The 20,954-nt window shown below is 43.9% G+C and overlaps 1 protein-coding gene across 1 annotated transcript in view; it reads right to left on the reverse strand.

Moving 5' to 3' along the window:
• The window catches only part of LOC311106552 (protein eva-1 homolog C-like), a 208,412-nt gene that overhangs the window by 122,192 nt on the left and 65,266 nt on the right, over nucleotides 1-20,954 (reverse strand). The window contains exons 3-4 of the mRNA XM_084148932.1: nucleotides 19,153-19,276; nucleotides 15,112-15,264 (exon numbers count right to left, since the gene is read on the reverse strand). Coding sequence (XP_084005058.1) covers nucleotides 15,112-15,264; nucleotides 19,153-19,276 — 277 coding nt within the window. The remainder of the gene's footprint in view (nucleotides 1-15,111; nucleotides 15,265-19,152; nucleotides 19,277-20,954) is intronic.

The following is a 20,954-nucleotide window of genomic DNA, read 5'->3' on the forward strand; positions in this document are numbered from 1 at the left end:
ATCGAGGGAGATTATCAGTGGTCTTGTATGTCTTCCATTTCCTAATAATTGCTCCCACAGTTGATTTCTTAAAACCAAGCTGCTTAACTATTGCAGATTCAGTCTTCCCAGCCTGGTGCAGGTCTACAATTTTGTTTCTGGTGTCCTTTGACAGCTCTTTGGTCTTGGCCATAGTGGAGTTTGGAGTGTGACTGTTTGAGGTTGTGGACAGGTGTATTTTATACTGATAACAAGTTCAAACAGGTGCCATTAATACAGGTAACGAGTGGAGGACAGAGGAGCCTCTTAAAGAAGAAGTTACAGGTCTGTGAGAGCCATAAATCTTGCTTGTTTTAGGTGACCAAATACTTATTTTCCACCATAATTTGCAAATAAATTCATAAAAAATCCTACAATGTGATTTTCTGGAAAAAAAATTCTCAATTTGTCTGTCATAGTTGACGTGTACCTATGATGAAAATTACAGGCCTCTCTCATCTTTTTAAGTGGGAGAACTTGCACAATTGGTGGCTGACTAAATACTTTCTTTCCCCACTGTACATACATGTACGCACACACACACTCTAATCCTGAGCTGTCACACTGATTCATTAACAAACACATACACAAACATAATGGACACACACACAAATCAAATCAAATGTTATTTGTCACATGCGCCGATTACAACAGGTGTAGACTTTGCCGTGAAATGCTTACATATGAGCCCTTTCCCAACAATGCAGTTAAAAAGTAAGAACAAAATTAACAAATTTAAAAATGGACATAGTAACACAATGAAATAACAATAATGAGGCTGTATACAAGGAGTACCAGTACAGAGTCAATGTGCAGGGGTACGAGGTAGTTGAGGTAATTGATGTAATTATGTACATGAAGGTAGGGGTAAAAGTGACTAGGCAATCAGGATAGATAATAAACAGAGTAGCAGCAGCGTATGTGAAGAGTGTAAAAGTGTGTGTATGTGGGAGTGTGTGTGGGAGGCGTCAATATGCATGTATTTGTGTGTTTTGTGTGTGTGTGAGCGTATGTAGTGTGTGTGCATATGTGTGTATTGGAGTGTCAGTGTAGTATGTGTGAGTGTGTGGGTAGAGTCCAGTGAGTGTGCATAGAGCCAGTGCAAGAATGGCAGTGCAAAAAAACTCAAACAAAACACACACGTCGTCCAGACGCCTGCTGATCCAGGGATCGATCCATCAGTGCCAGGGTCTGGAGCCTCTCAGACCGGACATGTCAACAAACACATGCACAATTTCTATGCCCACCTAACCCACACACTTATACACAACCCCCTAATGCTGATCAAACTATGCCCTGAACCCTGTTTGAATGCTCTCCAAGAGCTGTCCAGTGCCTATCATAACAGCAACAGTGGAACTCAGATTTGAGACTCTTTTTGGTATTTTTCATGTTTTTGGAAACATTTGGGCTCAATATTTGTCTGACCCTCCTTATCTGTATTTGATAGCCAGAGTCGGCTCTTGGACAGCTCCAGAGATGTGGAGTGTGTGATGAGGGGCCACACAAACACACACACACACACACACACACACACTTACACATTACACACACACTTCCAGTGATGTTGAGTGTGAGTGTCAGGAAGGGGCTAGGAAAATAAGGGGTGTAGGGGGAGAGGGGAGACTTTTGGCATGAAGAAATCATTCTAGCTGTAGTAGACATGAAGTCACCAGGAGCTTGAGGCTTTAGGTAGTAGTAATTTTGGAGTATCCTCTTTCACGGCTGGTAATATGCATGATGTATGAGTGTGTGGGGGAGGGTGTGTATTGTGTTTTTGCATACATGTGTGTGTGTCACGAGGGCAAAATGAGTCTCAAAGTGGCTTATAGCATGGGGTCAATCGCTTTGACCATTTGTACTGTCCTCCCTATGATTTACATAGTCAACATCCATAGAATAGCCAACTCCTCCCTCACACACGCATGCATGCATACACACGCACACACTCACTCACTCCACTGTCAGGCATCATTTGAACCCAAGTCCCACAGGAGGAAATCCCTATAGCTTTTTTTCCTTATATGGTGTTGAATGATGTTCTTACAGTTTAAAAGTAATATCAAAGGGACCACAACACAGTCGATTCCATTTCAATTAAGTTAATTCAGGAAGCAATTCCAATTTTCCTCAATGCTTCTCTTAACTTTCTGAATTGACTGAATTGAAATGGAATTGACCCCATCCCTGTTGGCCACTTTCAGTGCATTGTTCATTGAGACTGGTCTTCAGAAAGGCCTTGTGCTGAAAATGTTGACATTAAACCATTCTATCCCTTTGTTTTTGTTTTTTGTTTGTACCACTACAAAATTGCCTCTGCTGCGCGCGTCACGACTTCCTCCGAAGCAGCCTCCTCTCCTTGTTCGGGCAGGCTTCAGCGTTCGTCGTCACCGGCCTTCTAGCCACTGCCGCTCCATATCTCATCATTCCATTTGTTTTGTCTATTACACACACCTGGTTCATATCCCCTCATTAGTACATGTATAAGTGTTCCCTCTGCCCCCTTGTCCTTGTTGGTGATTGTTTAATGTGAGGAGAGAGTAGCTTGTTTGAGCTACCTGTATTTTGTATTACATTTTAGTCATTTAGCAGACACTCTTATCCAGAGCGGCTTACAGGAGCAATTAGGGTTAAGTGTCTTGCTCAAGGGCACAGACAGATTTTTCACCTAGACGGCTCGGGGATTAGAACCAGCGATCTTTCGTTTACTAGCACAACGCTTTTAACCACTAAGCTACCTGCTGCCGGGGTATATTATCCCTGTGTGCCTGTTTTGTTCCAGTGTGCCTGTTTTGCACACTGTACTGTTTGACGCTATCCAGCGTAACTCTGTGCTACGGAATAAACTCTTTATTCTGTGATTTACCCTCCTGCGCCTGACTCCTTCAAATCACCTATCACAGCATGTGTGTTCATCTCAGTTGCATACGACAGTAATAACACCATGCATGATGTGTGAGCGTAGGTCCATAACTCCTCACACACAGAAGCAGGTAAATACTTTTTTTGTTAGCAAATTTATAAAACATAAAAAACACAAATACCTTATTTACATAAGTATTCAGACCCTTTGTTATGAGACTCGAAATTGAGCTTAGGTGCATCCTGTTTCCATTGATCATGTGGTACATTCAATTGATTGGACATTATTTGGAAAGGCACACACCTGTCTATATAAGGTCCCACAGTTGACAGTGCATGTCAAAGCAAAAACCAAGCCATGAGGTCGAAAGAATTGTCCGTAGAGCACCGAGACAGGATTGTGTCGAGGCACAGATCCGGGGAAGGGTTCAAAACAATGTCTGCAGCATTGAAGGTCCCCAAGAATAAAGTGGCCTCCATCATTCTTAAATGGAAGAAGCTTGGAACCACCAAGACTCTTCCTAGAGCTGGCTGCCCGGCCAAACTGAGCAATCGGGGGAGAAGGGCCTTGGTCAGGGAGGTGATGGTCACTCTGACAGAGCTCTAGAGTTCCTCTGTGGACTCTCAGACCATGAGAAACAAGATTATCTGGTCTATTGAAACCAAGATTTAACTCTTTGGCCTGAATGCTAAGCATCACGTCTGGAGGAAACCTGGCACCATCCCTACGGTGAAGCATGGTGGTGGCAGCATCATGCTGTGGGGATGTTTCTCAGCGGCAGGGACTGGGAGACTACTCAGGATCGAGGGAAAGATGAACGGAGCAAAGATCAGAGAGATCCTTGATGAAAACCTGCTCCAGAGCGCTCAGGGCCTCAGACTGGGGCAAAGGTTCACCTTCCAACAGGACAACAACCGTAAGCACACAGCCAAGACAACGCAGGAGTGGCTTCGGTACAAGTCTCTGAATGTCCTTGAGTGGCCCAGCCAAAGCCCGAACTTGAACCCGATCAAACATCTCTGGAAAGACCTGAAAGTAGCTGTGCAGCGATGCTCCCCATCCAACCTGACAGAGCTTGAGAGGATCTGTAGAGAAGAATGGGAGAAACTCCCCAAATACAGTTGTGCCAAGCTTGTAGTGTCATACCCAAGAAGACTTGAGGCTGTAATTGCTGTGTCATTATGGGGTATTGTGTGTAGATTGATGAGGACAATTTTGTATTTTATCCATTTTAGAATGAGGCTGTAATGTAACAAAATGTGGTAAAGGTCAAGGGGTCTGTATGCACTATATGTGTTTGCCCTTGTGTGTGGCCATGTGTGTGGGCAACCTTTACTCTAGTCCCCTGTACCCCCACCCCTATACCAAAATCATCACATACCAACCCAGAAACAGGGTGCGAGATCAGACAGAAAGGTCAAAGATCAAGATTGCTCATTGGTCTTCATTGAGGGAAAAGGGTGGAGTTTCCTTGAACATTGACAGTGAAAGTTAACATACAGTAGTGCTGACTGGACAAAGAGGGGTGTGGGAAAATACACAGCGATCTGACAGAGTTCAAATAGAGGGAGAGGGGATCACCACTGTAACACTGAATCCTCTAGGGATACACTAGTGTTCACACTATTAATGGGCCATGACCTACCTACCCTAACCTAGCTTCCTAGCCGTGAGGAATAGATTTCCACTCGGACCTCCGCTAGCAGGAGAGAACAAGCTAGTGTTAGCCTCAATTGCCTGAGAGGCTACGCCATCATTAGTATCCAGTGTCAGAGAGTGTGGGGGCGGACATGGATAATTTTACACTAGTGTTTTTTGGGGGGCTACTCCAAGTTCACACAGGGTGAGAGGAGCGAAACACACACTCGAAACAAACACTGTATCCCAAAACTAGGTACAATAACACACACCTTTCCTTGGAATTATCCAAAACACACACCCTTCCTGGAACCTCCCAGACAATTGGTGGACATGCTTAGCTGAATTATTCATCTCCTCTTCCACTCGGAGTCATACTTGAGCAACAATGTTGATATTACACGTGAATCCTCACATTTGATACACATACACACCTCTGAAGAAGGTGATTACGCCGAAACCTGTTTGCATGTCCCGTCAATAAATAATCCAATCTACGCAAAAACATTGCTCCTTTTTCTTTGTTGTCTTGGATTGTCACCCACTGAAGTGTCATGGGGTAATGAATGTTTTTCGGACACACACAGACCTGTTGTAGTGTATAAATAGTAGCTTCATCAAATCAAATGTTATTGGTCGCATACACATATTTAGCAGATGTTATTGCGGGTTTAGCTAAATGCTTGTGTTGCTAGCTCCAACAGTGCAGTTATAGAACATCATTGAAGTTTTCTTATAATAAATAATAATAATAATAATAATAATAATAATATAATAATAATTGGTCATTTAGCTGACGCTCTTATCCAGAGCGACTTACAGGAGCAATTAGGGTTAAGTGCCTTGCTCAAGGGCACATCGACAGATTTTTCACCTAGTCGGCTCGGGGATTAGAACCAGCGACCTTTCGGTTACTGGCACAACGCTCTTAACCACTAAGCTACCTGCCGCCCGCGCAGGTATGCCTGTGTGATGCCTGCGCATCACACTGTTTGTATGATAGTCAAACTGTCCTTATCAAAGACCCCTTTGAATTATGGTGGAAGGACCTACGAATGTTGTTTTTTGCTTAGAAAACAAAACATACTGTATCTAAAAACAAAAACCTACATCCAAGAACAAAAACATGCATATCTAAAAACATAAACATACAGTTGGCCTACATCTAAAAACATGAATACACTGGCTCGCACACGGTTGTGTGCATTGGCACAAATGCGCGCGCCTGTAAACTGTACACACCTCTGTGTAAACTGATATCAGATTATCTGTTGAGTCAGAGGGGATGGGTATGAAAACAATCATGTGGCGCCAAAACACAATGTGTGTGTGTGTGTCACCGCCGCTGAATGTCCCTCCTGTGTCATTTCCTGGCATTCAAGCGCTTCGTCACCTCTGCACGAGGTCTCCGACTCTATCTGTTATTATAGAGACAACCAGAGTAGAGTAAACACACACTGGCTGTTCCAGTACAGAAAGAACACATAACATAGTTCCTGTATGTTCCAATTCAGTTAATACTCAAATCCTCATACAATTTAAGGGCTAATTTTCAATTCATGAATTGCATTTTAATTTACTTTCTGAGTTCACTGAATTGTAAACAGAATTGACCGCAACCCTGCTATCAAACTGGCTTTCTCTTGGTATAAGATCTTTAGTTGTCTAGCCAAAGTTACATGGAGGCCAATTTAGATGTCAGGGGGTGTGTGTGATGCTAATGGGGCAGATGACAGAGGGCTGAACTTGGCCCTGTCCCCCTCGCTTTGAGGACCTGTTCCCCTCGCTACCATCGCCACCCCCTCCACCTCCAAATAAGAGGAGCGCACAGATCAAAGGGCATGTATGTGTACGTGTGTGTGCTGATATCAGAATAGCAGTCTTCTTCAGACTACAGAACCAGAGCAATACTTTTAAGGTGCTCTTCACTGTACTCCCTATGTACACACAGAAATAGGCAACACACACACACACACACACACACACCTGAGCAGGCATCCCTTCTCTGATTTGTCCATTAGTGAAGACGGGTTAATGAGGTAATGACTTTGACCTTGTTGGCATACACACGCGCAATTTCAATTTCCCTCATTTCTGAAGAACAAATCTTTACTATACATACCTTCCAGGCTCTATTTTACACTCAATTTTAAGACCAACCTAGAAAACTCAAGACATAGAGAGGCACACACAGACGGTCTCTCCAAACACACAGCTTTGTCCTAGTATTCCACGGAAGGGAAAAGCAATTAAGATAATTAACACTGTTAGTCTGGCCTGTCACTCAAACACCCTCACTTTCTCTAAATGGTGACATGGAAGCCACATCAAAGACAAGAAGACAGGGGGGATCCAGTAAGTGCACAGTTTGTGGGGCAGTGGGAGAGGGGTGAGAGAGAGTAACAATGACAGGGAGAATATGAGAAAGAAAGGGATTGAGGGAGAGATTTCTGTCATTTAAAAGACCACAGATCTGTGCAAAACGTACTGTTAACCCTCCTTATAACGGACATTGTTGAGAAGGTTTAAAATGAATGAACTCTTGCAGATTATGAGGTTCACCGCATTTTTGCACAGATCTGTGCTCTTTTGCATGATGGATATGTCACCCTGAGTGTATGAGGCTGTAAAGAGATATTAACATATAGAGAATGGAGTAATGTGAACTAAATTTGACACACACACACACACGCACACTTGTGTCTTTCTGGTAGTGAAACCGTATAGCCTCTTAAATTTAACTAAATGTAATCGAAAATGTAATTCCCAAAAGTAACTATTTCTCATGAGAGGGCCATACAATATAACTAGTAATGCTGCATACTCCAAGAAAGGTTAAAATCTCACCTTTCTGGTAAAAATAGTTATAATTTGCTGAGGTGTATTCACTTCCGAGAACATAAGCTCAAGTACACAGTACAATTATGATAAAAATAGGAAAATATGAAATGTTTCCTATTCAACAAAGCATTATGAATAAGGCTTGAAATTACTTATATTTTTTCTAAATATAGTATAATCAATTTATAAAACTATAGTATTTCACCTTCCTAACTGTAAAATACATATTTGTATATTTAGTGTTTGAGAAAATTTGCATATTTTCTAAAGGTCTCTCTTGATCAAAATGTCTGCCCCCATGTCTCACAGAGCTCTAGCTTGGCTTCCTGAACGCGTAAGAAACACGCCTTTCATCTCATATGAATCTATTCATCTTAAAATCTACACATTATTTTTGATTACTGGCTATACATCGATCTCTGAATGTGCTACAGCGACCAAACCACTGTCTCCTGCTGCATTACGATTAGGGTTGAATGGCGGGTACCCGGTTACCGAGTGAAATAACGACTTGTGGAACCATATCTTAGTGATAGGTCAGTATGGACAGATAATGACTATCCTCAAGATGATAGTTTTAAAAAGGATACATTATAAGTAGCGCGAAAGTATATAATTGATAATACAGCCATAAGCAACCTGAAATGGGATTTACAGTGGGGGAAAAAAGTATTTAGTCAGCCACCAATTGTGCAAGTTCTCCCACTTAAAAAGATGAGAGAGGCCTGTAATTTTCATCATAGGTACACGTCAACTATGACAGACAAATTGAGAAAAAAAAATCCAGAAAATCACATTGTAGGATTTTTAATGAATTTATTTGCACATTATGGTGGAAAATAAGTATTTGGTCAATAACAAAAGTTTCTCAATACTTTGTGATATACCCTTTGTTGGCAATGACACAGGTCAAACGGAATGTTTATGCTATTTTCATCTGATCTGACTTTTGGTTGAATTCCTCAATCCTAAATAGTCCAAGGCTGTACTGATTTAACAGGGACTGAAAACAGAGTGTTATCCTGTGAATCTCTCCTCAGGCATATTATGGGAACAGAGTCAGGGTTGAACAGAGTTGAACATGGTACCTATTAACAGTCTTGGATTTTCAAGCAATTGGGTCTGAAATGTCACATGCTTGCCATCAGAATAGGAAGGTTTTGGGAATTTAACTTAAGAGTATGAATAGAGATGCAAAGATTGTGGGGGAATTTGATAATTTGAACGCTGTTGAAGTCTTTTCAAGGTTTTTAGTGGTAATTCAATAGGAACATGGATGGCAAGACTGAAGTTATTTTTATTGGGATATATTCATTTGAATATATTATAATTTCCATGTAACTTACAAATTGTCATGAGAAATGTATTTTCTGGAATGATGTCAGGAGGTTAGGAATTAATTTGCCTTATATTTAGCTTATTAATGATAGGTTATGCATAAGAAGCTTCTAACCTATAGCCTCTGTTCCACAATACGCAAGCACCTGTGCTCCGCTGGCCTCTCCTAAAAAAAATGCTCCTTAGCTCTTGGAGTCCCATGCAGGAAAAGCTAGACTAGAATAGCTTGCTGGACATTTTTCTTTTTTGCATTTCTTATATCAATAGACTATTCGAAGAGGGACGCAAGCTCTTTTTTGCTGAATGTTAAATACAGCAGCCAATACAACTCACGGGTAGTTTGAAAGAAGAGTGAACGTGCGATGGCGGTAGGCTATAGCAGTTATTTATTCAGACCCATAACCATTCAATCAATCTTCGTGAAGAGAAGTGAAAGCCTTCGGCATCTAATTCTAGTCCTATATTATCTCTTCCGAGTCGGCGAACGCTTCGGCGCGTTCAAATCGCGGGCCGGCTTTAGGACCGCGCAGCATCCAAACCAAGTGACGCAGAGGGCTGCCGTCGATTTCATGCAGAAATGGAGACCCGAAGCTACGTTTGAGTGTTTGTTTCATGTAAATACACCAACTAAAACAAAAGTTATGATAATTTCAATTCCATGAAAAAAGTGCGTCAAAATATGCGCTCTTTTATGAGCGCTTTGCATTTATTATAATAACTTTGTCGTCTTTTGTGATAAAAAGGAACGGAAAAAAACGTGTGCTTGTGCTAACCCGGTTCTTCAGGATGCACACGAGTATATAAACATTCATTCCCATGACAACTAGCCATTGCGAAAGAACGAACGAGAGGAATTAGTTCAGTTCATGAGTAGTTTTGGAGAGTTTTTCACGAGTTAGTATTTCAATTGTTAGTATTTCAAGAGTTTTATTGTCAGCAGTATCGTTTTTGTGAAGCAATATGAGGCGCACACTTCACGTTGAACAAGCCGTCGACTTGTTATTCCAAATGAGCGATGAAGAAACTTTGGAAAGTTCGTCGTCAGACAATGAGAGTGGCCAGGATGACTTCGAGGACCCTGATTTTGTTGCTGAAAACGTGAGGTAAGAAGACAAACATTTTTCTAAAATGAATTTGTTTTATTGCTTTCGTTTATCTTACTATAGTATTCTATTCTACTTCACTGTAGTGCAAATGCCAATGAACATCTTGAACTTTGAATAATCTTGAATCCGTTTACCTGTTTTGTATAGTGACGACGACGACGACGAGCAGCCTGGGCCATCAACAGCCCCCACCCCCACAACAAGCCGACGGAGGCCATCACAGAGGGGGCGTGGAAGGAAGGATCAGGCCAAGACCAGGTCAAGATCTCCAGCCCAGTCAGCAGCACAGCCAGAACAGAGCTCTGAGCCATGGAAAACAGAGACTGATCCTGACACTGCCCCACAAGCCAGTAGGTTCATGCCCCGCAGACCACCAGGAGCCCAGGTGGATTTGCATTCAGGGCACACACCAAAGGACCTCTTCCTGCTCTACTTCGCCGCAGATACAATGAGGACAATCTGCAGAAACACCAACAAACAGGCAGCAAGAAATCAGCAGAAGGGGAGCAAATATCAGTGGACTGACGTTGATGTGGAGGAACTGCACAGATTTCTGGGTCTCCTCATCTACACCTCATTGGTGACTCTGCCTAGTATCCAGGACTACTGGAAACAAAGCCACATATTGTCTGTTTCATTGCCAGCGAAGGTCATGCCAAGAGACAGATTCCGGTCCATCTCATGGAACATCCACCTAAGTGATCCAGAGGAGGATGTCATAAATGACCAGCGCAAAGGTACACCCCAGCATGACAAACTGTTCAGGGTCAAACCTCTGATGGACGACATTCGCACTGCCTGCCAGGCTCATTACCATCCTAAGAAGGAACTGTCAGTCGACGAGAGGATGGTGGCTACAAAAGCCAAAACTGGCATGACCCAGTACATGAAGGACAAGCCTAACAAATGGGGGATCAAGCTCTTTGTGTTGGCAGAGTCTAACAATGGCTACACTCTAAACTTCAACGTGTATGTTGGGAAAGCACACACACCCAGCGTGCATGGACTTTCATATGATGCTGTTATGGACCTCATTCAGCCATCACATCTTGGTACAGGATACCATATTTATATGGACAATTTCTACACCAGCCCAAAACTGTTCCTGAGTTTGGGAAGTATGAAGTTTGGAGCCTGTGGGACCTACAGAAGCAACAGAAAAGGGTGTCCTAGTGGCAGAGAAAATGCCCTCACCAGCAAATCGAAGAGGGGGTCTGTGAGATGGATCAGAGAGGATCGCCTGGTCTTTGTGAAGTGGATGGATACGCGGGAGGTGTCGGTGTGCTCCACAATCCACCCAGCGTTTTCGGGCGAGACAATCAAGAGGAAGGTGAAGGAAGGACCTGGACGCTGGGTAGCAAAAGACATTCCCTGCCCTACCCCCATCATGGCCTACAATAAGTACCTGTCAGACCAGCTTCTCCAGTATTACTCAACCCATCGCAGAACTGCTCGCTGGTACCGTACCCTCTTCCTGCATTTTTTGGACATGGGAACAACAAATGCATACATCCTGCACTGTGACATCAGTGCGACCCAACAGGTCACACCCATGACGCACAAGAACTTTGTGGCAGAACTTGTGGCCCAGCTGTGCGGAGTGACCCAGACAGGGGTTCCACTTCAAAAAAGCACCAGCCATGTTCCTGTGGCCATTGCCAATGTTGCAGAGGCCAAAGACAAAGCCACAGCAGGCCGCAGGGTTTGTCAACGCTGTAAACAAGTTGACAAGAAGAGGTTTGTCACACCATGGAAGTGCAAGGCCTGTGATGTGGCTCTCTGTGTCATTGTGGACAGGAACTGTTTTGAAGAGTGGCACAAATAGGGTAAAGGCCAGTGGCTATACCTACTTTTTTTGTAAATAGTTGTGTATTGCTTGTATATATCTCAAGAATACTTTTATATGTTCATATTTGCACTTTGTGGTTCAATTTGAAGCTTTTTTTTTCATTTTGGACAGAAACTGTTTTGAGGAGTGGCACAAAAAGGTTTAGGGTTAGAATAGAAGAAAAACGCCAGTGGTTATACCTACTTTTTATTGTAAATAGTTATTTATTGCTTGTATATATCACCAAAATACTTTTATATGTTCATATTTGCACCTTGTGGTTCAATTTGAAGCTTTTTAAATGCTTGGTTCACCATGTTTGAGGGTTTTACAATAAAAAAACCATCTTTTTTCTAAACGGACTTTGTGTTTTCTGTGTGTGTTTGGGTCCAGTGTGTTGAAATAGTATGTCAAAGTGAAAAACTTACTAACAGATCATATAGGTGAGGTTGTGCTGAAAAAAAAGATACCCAACATTGGTCTGGTAAACATTTCTTTATGTAGTATATCAGGGCAAAATTGAAGGTACCCAAAAACGGCCAAAAAAGCTCCAGACTCCGAAGAGTTATTCAAGGATGTCATTAGAATGATGAAGATAAGGACAACGAAATGTATTTCATTTAACTGTTGACAGCGAGGATGGAATGAAGCAACAATGGCAAGAGGAGATAGGCTAATAACATTAGGGGAAATATTATGAAAGGTATATATGCGTCAGCCTACTAATTGTACAAATAGGCCCTATTATACTTCAAAATTAAAATCAAATTCGCTAGCCTATACTTGTAACTTTGTAGGCCGCATGTACTGCACCAGAATCGCATGTTCTCTTCTGCTTTATCATGGATTGAACGATGTGCGTAATTCCAGTCCATATAATACAGTATAATACAATACAGTACAGTAATACAGTTCACACTCAAAAGGATTACCCTACTGGAGATAGTTTCATGTATTTACCCAAGAGAGCATATAGCTGGCTACATCTATGCTTTTATGTTTTTCTGTCATGCGTAATGTACAGTAGCCTATGTCATTATTGTATTGGAAAACGGTACAATCATTTGGGCTTTTTTGGGCTTGGGCTCATTAAATGTTGTTAATGTAGGGCTCATAAAATGTATTTTTTTAGGCTCAGGTAGCATCAGGTTAGAATTTTCATGCTGATCAAAGTCCTAATGAAATCCAGACATATTTCAAGTATATGCTTTATAATGCTTTTGAATGACATACCGGGTTACCCGTGAGAAAAGTGATTTATTCTCGGGATGGAACATTTGTAAAATAACGGGATAATGTTAAACCCTAGTTATGATGTAAGGATTCCAGGCATATGCATTGTTAGTGGCTGTGACGTAGGGTTCAGCCAGGAGTTGATGGACAGTTGGAAGAGCGAATGAAATGGTAGGAGGGAAATCCCAGCTTCAAGTGGTGTCAGATTTCACATCCTGCTTCACACAGGCAAAATAGTGTCTGTGAGAATCAGGACTATTGCTCACTGCAAGCCATTTCGATCTACGGGGTCCACAGATCGTTTTATAAGTGAAAATGTCGGTCAGAAACGGTACCAGAGCCATGCAGGTCCCCTAAACAGGGGATTTTACATCGAAGTGGTTCTAAACTACCTCAACAGTAGGAAATGTCATCCTCGCTGTGAAAAGAACTTGACTCCTTTTTCACTCACAACCAGTCCTACATTCCTTGTCCACCTGCCAGTGTTGACTCTGGTGTCCCATCCAAGTGTGCACCCACACTGGTCTGCGTCCCAAATGGCACCCTGTTCCATTTGGGACGCAGGGCCTATGGGTTCCCCTATCGGCCCTGGTCAAAGGTAGTGCACTATATAGTGCATAGGGTCCCATTTGGGAATGGCTGCTCACATCACATAAAGGGGACACACACAATGGCATTCTCTATATCTGACTCAGAGTGACACCGGATTCAGCCTCCTGACCCCGTCTGGGGCATGACCATTGTTTGAATTGTGAATCGTGACGAATTACATTTGACCCACTCACAGACAAGCACACACACCCTCACATGCCTCCTATACTTTACGTAGGAGACAATTATCAGCACTATGTAAACGACTGGGTTTTATTCACTAAGGCATGCAATGGAAAAAATAAAAAATAAATGTTGCAACTGACAACTGAAACTAGTAGTCCGTCCCTGCTTCAGTCCGTTTTCTTGCGTTTGGTGCCATATGAATATGACCCTGGACTCTCCCATAAAATGGCCATTGGCCAAGCCAACAGAATAGCTGTAGTTGGAGTGATACCTATCCTAGAGTCCCCTGTAGCTCAGTTGGTAGAGCATGGCGCTTGCAACGCCAGGGTAGTGGGTTCGTTTCCCACGGGGGGCCAGTATGAAAATGTATGCACTCACTAACTGTAAGTCGCTCTGGATAAGAGCGTCTGCTAAATGACTAAAATGTAGATCCTAGAATGCAGCCATTAAAAATAACTTTGACAACATTGCTGCTTGTGAGATATCTCTAGACAGCCTCCATAGCACGCACACACACACAGAACTCAATACTGTCCCTTTACTACGAGCCAAACTCTCCCCTGTAGATGACAGAGACATCTGATTTTCTATATGCATTCCACTCCTATTCCCCTGTGTGTGTGTGTGTGTGTGTGTGTGTGTGTGTGTGTGTGTGTGTGTGTGTGTGTGTAGTTATATATCTCACTGTTAACTCTTAACCAGAGATACATACAGATCCTATAAGTATTTCAAACCTCATCAAAACAGAACCAATGTGGGCAGCCTACATGGGGCCAATATTTGAGCCCGCATTGGACCCATATCATGTCAATGTGGACATGTTTTCTGGGTATATACGTTTAGTTCATGACCTTAACTGATCCAGTTTTAGTGATTAACTAGGACTAGGATATAAGGCTCTAGAGAGCTGGTTCCAAATCAGCTTGCATAGTTAATTTACTGGGGCATATCATTGATCTAAAGCTCGACCCATTGACATAGCAACCCCTAGCCCTTTCCCTACCCCCTACCCATGCACTATTTGTAGATCTGATGGGACATAAATAAAGAAATATGAAATAAAGAAATATGGAGGACACTTCCCTAAGGCCATTGGAAAACTAGGTGGAGTATCGCCATTGGGTCACAATCAAACCATTCAGGACTCCAAACAAGGAAGGTTGTTGTTGGAGCAGGCACCCATAGTGACAGTAAGGTTGCGTTCACACAGGCAGCCCAATTCTGATCTTTTGCCACTAATTGGGATTTTGACCAATCAGATCAGATCTTGTGCCAACAATCGCCTTTTCCCAACTGATCTGACAGAGAAAAGCTCTGGGCCCACCCTACTGATAGCCTATGACCCAAGTTTAAGACCCAGGAGAAACTCTAGGTCCTAGTTACAAAGACGCTTTAGGCCCAGAGTTCTCCCTGATCAGGTCAAGTGGACAGGGAAAACTCCAGGTTCTATACATGGGGGATGGTCTTACCTACGGATGACACCCTCCTGTGGTGGGTAGGACAATCCAGGGTCCCGTGCTGGGTTCGACCGAACATGGCTGAGTAGACGGCGATCTGCATCCCCCGTTTACAGCTCAGCTTCATTCTCTCCTCTTCGCACGCCACCTTACTCTTATACTCATCTGGGGGAGGAGATGGGGTGAGAGAGAGACTTTAGTATTATTGTATATATTTATTGTATAGTATTGTATTGTACACACAAACACACTTTAACCCTTTTTGTCAGTCTCAGGCTTACTCTGAAGTTTGCCTTTTATATTTTCCATGTGAGTGTGCATTTGTGCATATGCAAGTGTGTGTGTTCTTCATACTTCCTTCCATTCCTCATCTCTCCGTCATCTCTTTCCAAGCGCCATTAGCCTTCTCTCAAACTTTCAACCTCTCTCCCCATCCATCTATCCTCCCCTCCCTATTTCTCTCCTTCTCTCAGTGGAATGTATAATTCCAGGCAGAGACAGAATAACAGTGAAGTAATCCCACCACCCAGAGTGTTGTAGTAACTAAGGCTGCGTCCCAAATGGCACTCTATTCTCTATGTAATGTGATATTTTACATACTAGCCCTATGAGCCCTGGTCAAATGTAGTGCACTACTGTATGTAGGGAATAGGGTGCCATTTGGGACAGCCTTAAGTCCATTCATGTCATTCCTGAGCTGTGGTATGGTCACTCACAGCCATTCCACTGACCCCTCCCCTCCCCTCCCCTACCCTGAACCAATCAACATCTCCTTTGTCCTGTCACTTAACCAATTACTTCTGACGAGAGAGAACTCTCTCTCTCTCTCTCTCTCTACATTTTTGTCATTTAGCAGACGCTCTTATCCAGAGCGACTTACAGTTTTTTTTGTTTTTTTTATACTGGCCCCCCATGGGAATCGAACCCACAACCCTGGCGTTGCAAACGCCATGCTCTATCAACTGAGCTACATCCCTGCCGGCCATTCCCTCCCCTACCCTGGACGACGCTGGGCCAATTGTGCGCCGCCCATGAGTCTCCCGGTCGCGGCCGGCCGCGACAGAGCCTGGATTCGAACCAGGATCTCTAGTGTCACAGTTAGCACTGCGATGCAGTGCCTTAGACCACTGCACCACTCAGGAGCTGTCGCCTTCCCTGTCGCCTTCTTCTCTGCTGCATTCCTGTTCCACTCCCCCAATGTCCATAGTTTTGATATCCTGGCTAATGGAGGTACTCCAGGTATTGAGCTCTGTCACAGGTCACTGTAAAATCAAATCAAATTTGATTTGCCACATGTGCCGAATACAACAGGTGTAGACATTACAGTAAAATGCTTATTTACAGCCCTTTACCAACAATGCATTTATTTTTTAATAAAAAAGTAAAATAAAACAACAACAACAAAAAAGTGTTGAGAATAAAAGAGCAGAAGTAAAATAAAATAACAGTAGGGAGGCTATATATACAGGGGGGTACCGGTGCAGAGTCAATGTGCGGGGGCACCGGCTAGTTGAAGTAGTATGTACATGTGGGTAGAGTTAAAGTGACTATGCATAAATAATTAACAGAGTAGCAGCAGCGTAAAAATATGGGGTGGGGGGGGGCAGTGCAAATAGTCCGGGTAGCCATGATTAGCTGTTCAGGAGTCTTATGGCTTGGGGGTAGAAGCTGTTGAGAAGCCTTTTGGACCTAGACTTGGCGCTCCGGTACCGCTTGCCGTGCGGTAGCAGAGAGAACAGTCTGTGACTAGGGTGGCTGGAGTCTTTGACAATTTTGTGGGCCTTCCTCTGACACCGCCTGGTATAGAGGTCCTGGATGGCAGGAAGCTTGGCCCCAGTGATGTACTGGGCCGTACGCACTACCCTCTGTAGTGCCTTGCGGTCGGAGGCCAAGCAGTTGCCATAGCAGGCGGTGATGCAACCAGTCAGGATGCTCTCGATGGTGCAGCTGTAGAACTTTTTGAGGATCTGAGGACCCATGCCAAATCTTTTCAGTCTCCTGAGGGGGAATAGGCTTTGTCATGCCCTCTTCACGACTGTCTTGGTGTGTTTGGACCATGATAGTTTGTTGGTGATGTGGACACCAAGGAACTTGAAGCTCTCAACCTGTTCCACTACAGCCCCGTCGATGAGAATGGGGGCGTGCTCAGTCCTCTTTTTTTTCCTGTAGTCCACAATCATCTCCTTTGTCTTGGTCACGTTGAGGGAGAGGTTGTTATCCTGGCACCACACGGCCAGGTCTCTGACCTCCTCCCTATAAGCTGTCTCATCGTTGTCAGTGATCAGGCCTACCACTGTTGTGTCGTCAGCAAACTTAATGATGGTGTTGGAGTCATGCCTGGCCATGCAGTCATGGGTGAACAGGGAGTACAGGAGGGGACTGAGCACGCACCCCTGAGGGGCCCTCGTGTTGAGGATCAGCGTGGCAGATGTGTTGTTACCTACCCTTACCACCTGGGGGCGGCCCGTCAGGAAGTCCAGGATCCCGTTGCAGAGCGAGGTGTTTAGTCCCAGGATCCTTAGCTTAGCGATGCGCTTTGAGGGCAATATGGTGTTGAACGCTGAGCTGTAGTCAATGAATAGCATTCTCACATAGGTGTTCCTCTTGTCCAGGTGGGAAAGGGCAGTGTGGAGTGCAATAGAGATTGCATCATCTGTGGATCTGTTGGGGCGGTATGCAAATTGGAGTGGGTCTAGGGTTTCTGGGATAATGGTGTCGATGTGAGCCATGACCAGCCTTTCAAACCACTTTATGGCTACAGACGTGAGTGCTACGGGTCGGTAGTCATTTAGGCAGGTTATCTTAGTGTCCTTGGGTACAGGGACTATGGTGGTCTGCTTGAAACATGTTGGTATTACAGACTCAGTCAGGGACATGTTGAATATGTCAGTGAAGACACTTTCCAGTTGGTCAGCACATGCTCGGATCGGAGTACACGTCCTGGTAATCCGTCTGGCCCTGCGGCCTTGTGAATGTTGACCTGCTTAAAAGTCTTACTCACATCGGCTACGTAGAGTGTGATCACATAGTCATCCGGAACAGCTGGTGCTCTCATGCATGCTTTAGTGTTGCTTGCCACGAAGCGAGCATAGAAGTGGTTTAGCTCGTCTGGTAGGCTTGTGTCACTGGGCAGCTCGCGGCTGTGCTTCCCTTTGTAGTCTGTAATAGTTTTCAAGCCCTGCCACATCCGAGGAGCGTCAGAGCCCGTGTAGTACGATTCAATCTTAGTCCTGTATTGACTCTTTGCCTGTTTGATGGTTCGCCGGAGGGCATAGCGGGATTTCTTATAAGCGTCCGGGTTAGAGTCCCACTCCTTGAAAGCGGCAGCTCTACCATTTAGCTCAGTGCGGCTGTTGCCTGTAAACCATGGCTTCTGGTTGGGGTATGTACGTACGGTCACTGTGGGGATGACATCATTGATGCACTTATTGATGGAGCCAGTGACTGATGTGGTGTACTCCTCAATGCTATCTGAAGAATCCTGGAACATGTTCCAGTCTGTGCTAGCAAAACAGTCCTGTAGCTTAGCATCTGCGTCATCTGACCACTTTTTTATTAACAGAGTCACTGGTGCTTCCTGCTTTAGTTTTTGCTTATAAGCAGGAATCAGGAGGATAGAGTTATGGTCAGATTTGCCAAATGGAGGGCGAGGGAGAGCTTTGTATGCGTATCTGTGTGTGGAGTAAAGGTGGTCTAGAGTTTTTTTTTTCCTCTGGTTGCACATTTAACATGCTGGTAGAAATGAGGTAGAACGGATTTAAGTTTCCCTGCATTAAAGTCCCCGGCCACTAGGAGCACTGCCTCTGGATGAGCGTTTTCCTGGACTCTGTGTGTGGAATACCTGTGCATGGCTAAACATAGTCCACATTATGAAGACTTCTGTTTCCGTTTCTGCCCATTTAGTGTGAAAGGGATTTAAACCATATATCGTGTCACCAGGGTTTTCTGTGTGTGTGCGTGCGGGTCTCTGAGTGTGTCAGAGAGAGAGCTAGATAGACAGTTGGAGGAGGAGTATAAACGATAAAGAGGCTTGGGGGGTGATGAGGGACTTACTAGGCCGGCATTTGTACCACACAATGAGGTATTTGCTGCTGCTGGGGCATGGGTCTGTCCCGAAGAGACGACTGTTGACAAGGACCTTACAGCTCCTCTTGTCCTGGCACTCATCCAACATTTTCTACGAGAGAGAGAGAGAGAGAGAGAGAGAGAGAGAGAGAGAGATTGAGGTAGGGAGAGAGGAAGGGAGAGAGAGAGAGGAAGAGGGAGAGAGAGAGCAATGAGCAAGCGTCGGTGAGACTTCAAACACACTAACCGTCCCCTTCTCCTCCCATGCCATGGGAACAGTAGAACGGCTGCAAAGAAGCTACACTCCAGTCACTTCCATGTCTCAGATTTCACAGTCTTACACCTTTCCTTCTTTTCCTTGTTTTGACACAGCTGAGTAACATTCTAGAATCTACTCTATTCCACAACATGGAATTCTGGAATTCCCCCTCCCTCCCTCTCACCAAATTCCTATTCCCTGGGGGTTTATAGAAAAATAACAAAAAGGCAGGAGTTCAGTAATTTCCCCCCCAGAACACAACACACTGTTGACATGGGCCACCCTTATGCTGGGAGGTGCCCATTTATGATTGACCACAGAGTGTGGCACTGGGAGTTGTGATCGGTAGATCAGTGCCCGCCACCGGGCAAAGCTGGCACACGAGCAGTGAGTTCCACTAAAACAAACAGAGGTTTGTAGAAGACAACCTCCCAGTGTTCTTCTAGTGTGTGCTGCCAGATCGTAAATCTCAAGCATGGTTAGCACGCTGATGTTTATGTAATGTCATCATGCTTCATTAAGGAGACACAATGGCCAGGGATGTGATATGACAAAAGGTACAGCAGCTTGTGACGTCATACCCCCAACATAGACATAGTCGTAAAAAACAGCTTGTGACATCATACCTCCAAAATAGACATAGTCATAAAAAACAGCTTGTGACATCATACCCCCAACATAGACATAGTTATAAAAAACAGCTTGTGACATCATACCCCCAAAATAGACATAGTTGTAAAAAACAGCTTGTGACATCATACCCCCAACATAGACATAGTCGTAAAAAACAGCTTGTGATATCATACCCCCAACATAGACATAGTCGTAAAAAACAGCTTGTGACATCATACCCCCAACATAGACATAGTCGTAAAAAACAGCTTGTGACATCATACCTACCTGTCTTCATAGTGCTTTATGTCTGTGCTGTTGAAATTAATATCCAATATTAATGTCATTATTTGGCAACAGTTACAACACACCTATCTGATCTAATTAAAATGAGTTTCTCATTGAAAGATGGGAATCTGTAGGATTTCTCCTTGAGCACGAATTATGAACACCTTTCCACTACCTGATAAATTATCTGTATTTATTAGTTCTATATAGCTGAGCATCTCAAAGAAAACTATTGACTTTTTGAAATCTACACCACATACCAATTTGAACAATTTGTTACCAAATAATTCACATTTACATTTTAGTCATTTAGCAGATGCTCTTATCCAGAGCGACTTACAGTTAGTGAGTGCATAAATTTTTCATACTGGCCCCCCGTGGGTATCGAACCCACAACCCTGGCGTTGCAAACGCCATGCTCTACCAACTGAGCTACACGGGGCCTATATAATGACATTATATTGCTAAGTATGTGAGAGTAGGGTGACTCCCCTAGCGGGTTTCGAAGCCAGGCCACCAGCACTAGTAACGTACGCCCTAACCACAATCCCAATAAGGGATATATTTAGGGCATGTGCTTATTGGCCCAGAATAGTTAGGCCCTGTCCTGAAGAAACCCTAACCCCTCCTC

This window comes from Coregonus lavaretus, assembly GCF_964263955.1.
Source record: "Coregonus lavaretus genome assembly, chromosome: 31".
NCBI classification, from domain to species: domain Eukaryota; kingdom Metazoa; phylum Chordata; class Actinopteri; order Salmoniformes; family Salmonidae; genus Coregonus; species Coregonus lavaretus.